Source organism: Episyrphus balteatus, chromosome 4 (assembly GCF_945859705.1).
Source record: "Episyrphus balteatus chromosome 4, idEpiBalt1.1, whole genome shotgun sequence".
Lineage (NCBI taxonomy): Eukaryota > Metazoa > Arthropoda > Insecta > Diptera > Syrphidae > Episyrphus > Episyrphus balteatus.
In genome coordinates, this window is record NC_079137.1 from 60,936,126 (window position 1) to 60,947,002 (window position 10,877).

General features: G+C 29.9%; 1 protein-coding gene across 1 annotated transcript; it reads left to right on the plus strand.

Moving 5' to 3' along the window:
• Positions 1-6,598: 6,598 nt before the first annotated feature.
• On the plus strand, positions 6,599-8,289 carry LOC129919591 (SOX domain-containing protein dichaete). Its single transcript, XM_056000533.1, has one exon. The coding sequence runs from the start codon at positions 6,978-6,980 to the stop codon at positions 8,043-8,045; it is 1,068 nt and encodes a 355-aa protein (XP_055856508.1). The 5' UTR covers positions 6,599-6,977; the 3' UTR covers positions 8,046-8,289.
• The last annotated feature ends 2,588 nt before the right edge of the window (positions 8,290-10,877 follow it).

Consider the following 10,877-nt stretch of genomic DNA (forward strand, 5'->3'; position numbering starts at 1 on the left):
GGTTTGAATGAACGAAACGTTCTTTTCCACTTCGTACTTTCTTATTTTATGAACGAGATTGATATTAGGATTGATTGATTTGGTCTATAGTGATTGCAATCACTCAGAATTTTCGGTGAACGGATCAAAAAGACCGAATAAATCACGATTGACACAGCTCTACAACACGCTTCCAACGATTCCTCATTTGTCAAATTGTGAAGTTTAGGAGCTATGATGTCACAGATGTACATACCGGTCAAACACATAACTCTCCTTTTAGCTTTGCCGTAGTCAGGCAATAAAGATAGCCATAGCGAAAGCAAGCGGAGCTGATGAATTTTGACCTTGCTCTGCTAAAGCTAGTATTTAAAATCCGACTTTGTACATCTTAAAAAAGTTGTAGAGATCTCTAGTTTCGTAAAAGAAAAATGTTCCATATACATAAGTCCCATTCGATATTTTCCACAGATGGCACTGCAATCAATAAGGGCTGTTATTAATGCTGAGTTTACATCTGTTATATTGTTTTTAAATGTGTTTGCTTCTACATTCGTAACTTTCTATAAGTGGATGTGAATCATAAAAATAAAAATCGTAATCTAATTTAATAGTTATAGTAAATGTGTATTATCTCTTGATGAAAATGTCTGAAATGTATGGTTTTTGAACATTTAATCAGGAAGGTAGGCTGGCCGCTGATGAAGTGCGTCAATTTAGGTTATGCAAACCTACTTAGGTATAAAAATTACAAATTTATTTTTTTTTTTTCAGATTTTCAAAAAAAAACCAAGGGGTACCCCTTGCCAAAAAAAAATTCATTTTAAAAAATTTCCTCCAAATTTATCAAATGAAATATCAAAAGAAAGCATTCTTTAAGCTCTATTTTTAGCTGAAAATCAAAGGTTTCTACGAGGTATGGTTGCTGAGTTATTTACATACAAACATTTCCAGAGGCAGATATCTGCGCACCAAAGTCTCGACAGAAGTTTAGGTTTACAAATATGAGTACAAAATAAATAGGTTTATGCATTTAGGTAAAAAATATTTTTTCTCCAGTTTTAAGTGTTTTAATAACAAACATTCGATTGTGAGTCAAATATGGCCTACTAGGCCTTATTAGACATACTGTGTTTTTTCACCCGTTTTAGTTATCAATACACTTTACAAATGTTTGTTTAGATTGTAACACAAATTAAGAAAATAGTTTTTAAAACAACATAATTTGAGAAAAAAGTTACCAATTTACAAAATTCAATATAAAAACACTTAAGAAAACTTACCAAAAAAATGTAGTTTAAGTAAAGAAAAAAAAAAAATCCACCAGCCTCATCACAAAAGATAGAATTTAAAGTGATTTGAACTTGTTTGCAATGAAAAATTTTATATTTACCTGTGTGTTTTAAGCTATGACATAAAAAAAAATAGGAGTAGGCCATATTACCAACATGGGCCATATATCCAACACTTATACTCTACTAACTTCAGGTAAGTAGAGACTTTATTAAAGACTGATGATCTCTTGCGCGAGATAAACAAAACAGTACAGCCTATTCGATAGCAATCAGCTAACTGAAAGTATTACAACAGTCTCAGTAATGTTTTCTTGTGTGCGAAAAATCATAATGAATTTAACCATAAGTCCCATGTAAGCCAGTGTTGTGTTAAGTCAAATTCATCAGGAAGGAAGTATTGTCCAATATAATGTAAACAACTATTGTATTTGTCAAATTGACCAGAATATCCTTACCATTCAAAAAATCCTTTCTGAGAAATCTGCAAAAACAAACAAAACTGATTTTTTTGTCGGAAGTAATGTAGACTTTTGCAAACCTTCCAGATATATATTCCCACGTTGATAGCAAGGTACCTACACAAAATTGTTGCCAATTGTCATATAGATACATCTTAGAATCCGGGTCATTCCAATCCATTGAATACTTTTAAAAAAAAGTTAACAAAAAAAAAAAGTATCTTATCATCACAAGTTCTAAGGAAACAAAAATCTACACAATTACTTTTTGACAAAAAATAATAAAAACATCCCGCCCTGATAAATCCTATTATCCTTGTTGTAGCCAGTACCTTCTTCTACCTTACATTCATATTTACCAGTTTTGTATAAGGATTACAAAACTCCTATTTCCACCTTTTATCATAAAAGATATCTATTCAAAAGGACCTGTGCTGACCACATGCAGAAAAAAAGGACTCATTTTTATCAATACCCATCAACTAATATTGAAAGTAAAAAGAAGAAGAGGAAGGAAAAAAAAAGAACATAATTGGATCGGAAGTGAATGTGAAGATGTGGTTCCGTTTTTCTTCCTCAATGTCCATTAGGGCTTAGGTTTTTTGTATCGACACATAATAATATGCAACCTTTTATACTTTCTTTTGAATGAAAAGGACTTTCTCATACTGATCATCATCATCGTCATTACACCACCAATACTCTTTTGAAGGTATACAAAGAATCCTTGCAAACATCAATTCCCGTATTTTTTTCGCAAATAGAGTAAAATCCTGTAAATTGATTCAAGGAAGTATACAATATTCCTGAATCCACCTACGCATTCATTAAATTGTAAGGATTTCATTGTATTTCCACCTTTTTTTACACCAAAAAATTGTGTAATTTTTCTTCTTTTTTTTTGTGCGAGTCCTTTTTTGTATTATGCTATTTTTTTTGTCCATCCAACAACGAACGATGACATTGAATTTATTTCCTATTGAATGCATATTGTGGGCCTTTCATTTATATAGTACGGCATCAAGGACATTTGTTATGTTTGGTTGTAATGTTTAATGCGTAACACGTCCTACGTGTCGATTTGAATACGATGGAGATTTTTAATTCAGATATATTCCTGCGAATGACGGGGGAAGAGTGTGTTTATAAATCGGCCGATAAGGTCCTTTGGGATATAAAAGCCCATTATTGTGTGTTAGGCAAACCTATGTGATATATGTCCAGTCATGGATTGTATATTTTGAATAGCCATCATGGAGAATGAGGCACACATGAATTTATAAATCTATTAATTTTCCCCAAACACCTTTTGGTCGAGAGTATGCGAGAAGGTATAAGTGGCGGGATGATGAAAGGATTTTCTCTGATGTATTATTTGGGGGAGGGATGTATTCTAATTAGATATTCCATTTTATATAGTTTACATTACATATTCATATTGACGCCTACTATGGCTTTAATCCAATTAAAATTATGTCCTCAATTCTAAGAATTCATATAAAAATTTTATGGCTTTTTTTTCAAATTAATTTTTAGAACCTGCAAAAGACAGGTAAATAGGTAGCGGTGTTATATACCTTCTCTGACTAATGACTTAAATATTTGCAAAAGATGTGAGTTTTTTAAATTATACCTACCTTTAAGGACGAAATTTTTATAGCTTTATACCTACCTACATAAAGTACAATATTTATACTTTTTATTATTCATACCACATTTTTATAGCTTTTTGGGTTTGTTTTTAAGATGTTTGACATTTTTGTTACCTACTTTATTGGTTTGTAAATAATAAAGATTTTTTTTTGCTTCCAAAAGGATATTATAACTTTTTAAGTGAAAAATCTATTAACATACCTTCGAGGTAGGTTATAAAATAATTAAATTATGTTTTTTTTTTTTTTTAATTTGTTCAATTTTACTACAAAACCAAACACAAAATTCTATGAAAAGTCATGAAGGCCTTAATATACAACAAAATATTAAATGAACTATACGTAAACTTATAGTAATTAATTTTTCATATTGAATTTCAATTTTTTAATCAGTGGCGTAGTTAGTCCTTTGGGGGCTATCTTTAGCTGTTTTCTATTATTTAATTAATGCATTTTTTTATATGGTCTTTTTTAATATAGAAACTATCACTTCTGCTTTTATAAAAAAAAGTGAATTAATATTTGTGAGTTAGCGATAAACAAACGAATTACAGTAAAACAAACAAAAAACTTAAGTTCGCTGCTCAACTCTTTTGTTTAAAAGAGACATAGTAAAGACATAGAGATAAGTAAAAGAGAGTTAGTAAGTATGTAAAATTAGCTTGAAAAAGTCAATTGTAATTCAATGGTGAGTATTTGAATTTTTGAACAATTTTTAGTGGATAACTTTTTCAAAAAATGCCCCTTCAGTCATCGGATTTGTTTGTTCAGCACACCCTTTGCAAAATTATAGCTTAGTTTTGGGATGAAATTATTTTTTTTCTGAAAAAAGAAAACTCAGTATTCACGATGCAGAGTTTAAGCCAAGAAAAATAGCTTAGTTCATTCGAGTATGTCTAAAACAGTAAAGCAAGGTGATAGGACCTGGAAAAGGCAGTTATTGACTCCTTGGCGAAGAGACTTGCTTATCTTCAATTTTAGCAAAAACCTGTAGGTTTAAAATTGCCACAAAGTTTGGTGTTTGTGTTTAGACAAGAGACTTAACACTGAACAACTCATGAGATTTACAAATGTAAAACCAGAGTTTTTTTTTCAGTTAAAATATTTCGAATATTTTGTTGTTAATGCTAGAAATGGAAGTTTAATGATTTGATTATTATATAATTAAGAATTATTAAAAAAAATAAAAAGAAATCAAGTTCGCTGCTCAGCTCTTTTGTTTAAAAGAAGAACATTTTTTGCTTGATAATGAACGCTTTTTTAATCTATTTTCAATATTGTTTTGTATAAATAAAGATTTATAAAAAATTCAAATATCTATGTACGTGAAAGAAAATCTAAATAAGATAGTGAAATTGTAACTTTTCCAATTTCTTAAGCTCCACTTGAAACAAAAGTAATTTTTAAAATATTTTTTTAATTTCTTTGGCTTATTTTGGGTCTTAAAATGATGAGTTCCCAACAACATAAGGTCTTATTCGAAACTATGTATTTCATTTTCTTATCAACGAATCCATTGTCATTATGGCAAACGTTAAAACAAAAGAGCTGAGCAGCGAACTTTGGTTTTTTATTTTTTTTTAAATATCGAATACACCCCTATGCCAACAGAAGATGATCAACGAATTAAATCTTAATACGAATTTTTAAAATTCTTTAAGCAAAATTTTGAGTTATAGATAGATAAGGTAGGTTTCAATGCAATTAATTAATAAAAAGAAAAGCACCTACATATCTAGTGGCCCCTACTAACAGCGTACCTACAAAAATTTTATTTCATTCAAAACCCAAAAAAGGAAAAGTATCAATATTTTTATGTTCCTATTCCAATTTTTCAAGTGTTTAAGAATGCTAAAAATGCATTTTTATATTCAATATATGCAAACTACTTCTCTATATAAACAAAATATACGTAGGTACCTACCCACTTTGTATACCTACACAAAATAATAATTTAAAATTTGTGTTTGTCAAACTAAACACTACTTCCCATTTAATTTAGCAAACAATAAAAAACCAAAAAATATAAATATAAAAGAAAAACAAAACAAAAAAAAAAAAACCAACAATCCAATTCTCTCAAATCCACTCACCCAATCACTTGTCATTTGTCAATTGCAAAGATACAAAAATTCAAAATTCCATTTGAAAGTCAACCATATTGATAAAAAATAAACAAAAAAAAAAAAACAAAAACACAAACAAAAATATGCAAATTTCATCATAATATCTACAACAGAAGAACAAAATACACAAAAAAAAAAAAAACAAACCATCTTCCCCACTCAAAAAATACCTACTCTACACCAACCAACCAACTAAATCACAAAACAAAAAAAGATACAAAAACATCTAAAAAAAAAAAAAACACCAAGTTTCCAACTTAAAAACATACATTTTTAGTTAAGAATTTTTGGTATGAGAGAACCTGCCTGCTGCGTTTAGAAATAGTTAAACAGGACGATTATATTCCTACCTCCCACAACTCCCCACCTCAGTTTCATACCGAGGACTTATAATAAACCTAACATCCCGTTTTTTTTATACATTATACATAAAAGCATTTCACACCAAAAAACAATAATGAATTGTGATTGGTTCGTCATATAATTCCCGTCTACTCTCATCGAAACTTGGTATTTTATATAGATACGTGTATAAAAATAAAGCAAAATAAAAAAAAAAAATTAAATGTTTTTGTATGTGAGAACTATACACAACTGATGCGAGAACACAGAGAACACAAGAAAACACAGGAACACACCCCTTTTGTATCTTTATTTTCTATACACACTCAAACAATAAGGTTGAACACAACAGAAACAATCCCCAAACAGTGGTAGGCCATTTAAAATGCCATTCTTGTATTGAAAATTGCTAAGGTTCCAAATACAAAGCCACAAAGATACTCACTAATACCAAAATACTATCACACACACTCGTTGTTTTTATTTTTTTTTTTCTTACCTGTTCTTGTCGGGTGGGTTTTTTGTGATATCTCTCCAGCTCTTTCCCTCATAGTAAACCCAACCCTCAAAGCATCCCTCTCTTACTCATAGAAAATAAAACCGAGATGGATTCCCCTGCATACAAACACACACACACTAAATCCATCGTGTATATGTAAAAGATACAAAATAAAGAAAAAAAGATAAAAACCAAGTCATTCAACCAACTCAGTGATCGTGTCAGAATCAATTATTCCACAGTCAAGTCAGTCACTGAGATACATTTGTCGAGTTAAGTTGTTCTCGTTTGTTTTGCTTTCTTATATTCCACAAAAAAAAATCAAAGAAATAAAAAAAAGATAAACTTAACGAAAAAAAAGAACTAAATTAATCACCCAATATATCTATCAATCTATCTTGTTTTGTATCTGAAAGATTCAACTTGTGCGTGATGATAAACTGTATCGATTAAAAAAAAAAAACTACCTATCAAGTGTTTTTATTGTGTAAAAAGATACAATATCTATCTATCAAAAAAACTTAACGAAAGTGTTTGAAAAAAACTAAAACAAAAACGATAAAAAACAATTTTTTAAAATTTTAACCGGTTGTTTTTTAAACTCACCCAAAATTTATCTATCGAGAATGGCAACCCTATCGTCGCATCCACAGTATGGATTCCATCTGTCGAGCGGCGGTATGGACATGCCCACACCCGGCGACTATGCCCCCCAATCCGGCTTGAGCCCCTCCGACATGGATATCAAGCGAGTTATGCATTTCTCACAAAGCGGCAGCTTGGCAGCAATTTCTGCCGCCATGGGTGGTTCACCCGTCGGCGGACACAGTGCTAGCAATGGAGGTAACCCTATTATGGGAACAGCCAGCATGGGCAATCATCACATGTCCCTTGGCCAGCAAAATCACTCACCGAATTCGAGTACTGGCAGTGTGAATGGTTCAGGAGGACATCATCCAACTTCGCCGGGACAAGATGGACATATTAAACGGCCAATGAATGCATTTATGGTATGGTCACGATTACAGCGGCGGCAAATTGCCAAAGATAATCCAAAAATGCACAATTCGGAAATTTCTAAACGTCTTGGAGCCGAATGGAAATTACTTGCCGAAACTGATAAGCGACCATTTATCGATGAAGCGAAACGTCTTCGAGCTTTACACATGAAGGAACATCCTGATTACAAATATCGCCCACGTAGGAAGCCCAAAAATCCACTCCATGCTGGTCCACAAGGTTTGCAAATGGGTCCCGGCGGCAATGCAAAGCAACAGATGAATGGCAGTTCGGCGGGTTCGTATAATCCTTTCCATCAACTTCCACCGTATTTTGCACCATCACATCATTTGGAACAACCCTATCCAGTTCCGTATTTTGGAGGATTTGATCCATTGGCCTTGTCGAAATTACATCAGACACAAGCTGCAGCGGCGGCAGCTGCTTCGAATCAATCACAACATCACCTTGAAGCACAAAAAGCTCCTCAACTACCACCTACTACCTTGAGTTCTTTCTATTCGAATATTTACAGTGGAATGTCGGCACCTTCTTTATACGCGGCGCATACAAATGGACTTTATAACACCTCAACAGCATCGTCACCTGGATCGAGTCCGGGTACAATGACGCCAAATAATATGGTTGATTCGATGGAGAGTTCGCTGAGAAGACCAGTGCCGGTGCTTTATTAAAAAAAAAAAAAAAAATAACAGCTCCCTCGAAAATATTTCGCTCTAATTTAGTACAACTTCAAAGGATTCTCAAAAAAACAAAAAAAAAAAAAAATAAGTCGTAAAAAACAAACCCTTTGTGCAAAAGTGATTATTGAATGTGGTTCTTCAAACAAAAAATATAAATATAAAAAAAAATATTTAAATTTAAGATTGTAGTTTATATAAAAAAAAAAAACAAAAATTTATATATAGATAAAAACACACGAGGAACAGTATTTTATTTATTAAATAAAATTATAAATATAAATTAATTTGTTTTTAAATGTGCATAGTTGTATAAGTTTAAAAAGAAAAATAGATTGTAAATTTTTAATTCATTAAAATTGTATAAATAAATTAACAAAAAAAAATTACATACAAATTGTAAAATATATAATAAAAAATTGTTCATTGTCATTTACAAAAAAAATATAATAAAAAAAAAAAAATACAAAAAAAACATTTACAAAATTCAACCCATATTTGTATAATCTCTATTAACTTTTTTATTGTTTGTTATTTTATTATTTTTTTACTTAATTTTTTAATTTTATTTCTTTATAAAATTCTTTGTCGAAAATTGTAAATATTATGAATTGAATTTTTTGAATAGATATAAACTTTAATTAGGTTATAAGATTTATTATGACAGAGATATTTATTAATAAAAAAAAAAATTGATGGAAAGCAAAACAAAATGAAATAAAAAAAATCTTATTAATTATTTAATATAGACAAAAAAAGAAAAAATTGTAAATAAAGGTTTCTTTGTTTTTTATTGATACGAAAAAAAAATTGATGTTTTTAATTTGTTGGTTTCAACAATGGTGGAGTAGGTTGATTGTTGTGGTTTGGTTTTGATTAGTTGACTGTTTTTGAAATTTTCAGGTTTCTTGAAAATCTTTGGAAGAAAGGAAGATGATGTGGAAACTTCTGGATTTTCTTCTATACCTAATTTATTGTTTAGGTTACAGTTGGATTTACATTGTATTGTTACTGATGGTGTTTCTAGAAGAAAATTCAATAAATTGTTTAAAAATATAGAGGAACTACAAATACGAGTAGTACAAAAATGAAAATTCTTTGGAGGCACAACAGGTAGGAACAGGTAGGCGAAAATTAATTTTGGAAAGCCATACACCATTTACAGTGTTATTACACTGAGGGAAAAAATAAATTGAAGTTGAAACGTCGTTTTTTCAAAGTTGAACTACTTTGATTTATGTGACTTTAAGATACGAAACCATCAAAAATTAACCTATTTTCTACGTTGATTTTAAAATGTCCATTTTCAACGCAAAATCATTCCGATTAATAGTTAAATCAATGTGTTTTTTATTGATTTCACTTTGTTTTATGGTGGCTTTTCCCTCAGTGTAAATTGATAAACAGGTCAAAATTCTGCCGGGGTAAAAATTCTTTTGTCAAAACTCTGCTTTCAAAATTCTGCTTTTTAAAATTTTGTTTTTCAAAATTCTGCTTTTCAAAATTTAAATTTAAACATTTTTTGAAAGAATAAGACCAGTTCTTATAGACACCGTTACAAATTTATTCACAATGAATTACCCCACATAAAAACATAACCTCGAAAACAGCCAAAATGACGTTTTTTGGCATTTTCTAACGGTAATATTTCAAAAACGGAGGCCAATAAAAAATTTCTGACTTCAGTTTCGAGTTCAGCACATCCAAAACTACTAGAAAAGTATATTTTGGTTCTTGTGGCAAAAACCTTGTTGACCAGTGTAATTAAACATTATTTAATAAGTCAAATAAAAATTGATATTAAAAACATTATATAAGAAAAGGAATATACTTTACCACACAACATCGTTTCTATAAATTAGTTTTCAACGGTATACTCGTATAAATGTGAGTTATAAGAAAGTGAGTACTCTAAGCTGTTTGAAAATTTATTTGTGATGGTTTAACAGCAAGCACTAAAACAAATACCAACCTAAAAAAAAAATTAAGTTGTATTTTGGTATAGTAAACGCATATGCCTTAAAAAAAAAGCAGAATTTGCAGAATTTTGTTTAAAAAAAAAAAAATACTGGCAGAATTTTGAAAACCAGAAATTTGAAAAGCGGAATTTTGAAAGACAGAATAGAAAAAAAGTAGAATTTTGTAAATCAGAATTTTGAAGTCAGAATTTTGACCTGCTCCTTTTGCTTATAATTGCATTACAATAACGTACATTTTTACAAAGCATTCATTTTTAAAAACACCCATGTGTAGTGAAAAAATACGAGTATCATTTTAATAACATTCAATGATATCACTTTGGAACAAAAATATTTTTAAAGTGATGCCCACAATTATACGATGTGAATGTGATAATATTTAGGTACTTTGGCAGCATTAAGGTACTTTTAAAGGTCGAAAACGTTTCTTAATTTACATGTAAATATGAAAAAAGTATTTATATACAAAAATATTTTTCATAGGGATAACATAGCAACGCGATTCAACGGAAAAAAGATTGTTTTCTTAGGACAAACATACAACCGTTTTATTGATGTCTGATTTTCTCGAAAGTAAGTACCTAACCGATTTCAACGAGTACAAAAGCATTTTTGGAACTAAAGGCAAAATTAAGAAAAAAAAAAAAAAAAACTAAAATGATTGGATTTTACTAGGTAAAATTATTTTTTTTTTGAAAAAATGTAATTTTTACTTTTTTTTAACTGTTTTTTAACATATGTGTCAGTAAACATTTTATATTTATTAGAATAACAATTTTTTTCTTCTAATTTTAAGAATTTGTATATAACCAAAAATACTATTTTTTTAACGCCTCTTACAATTTAC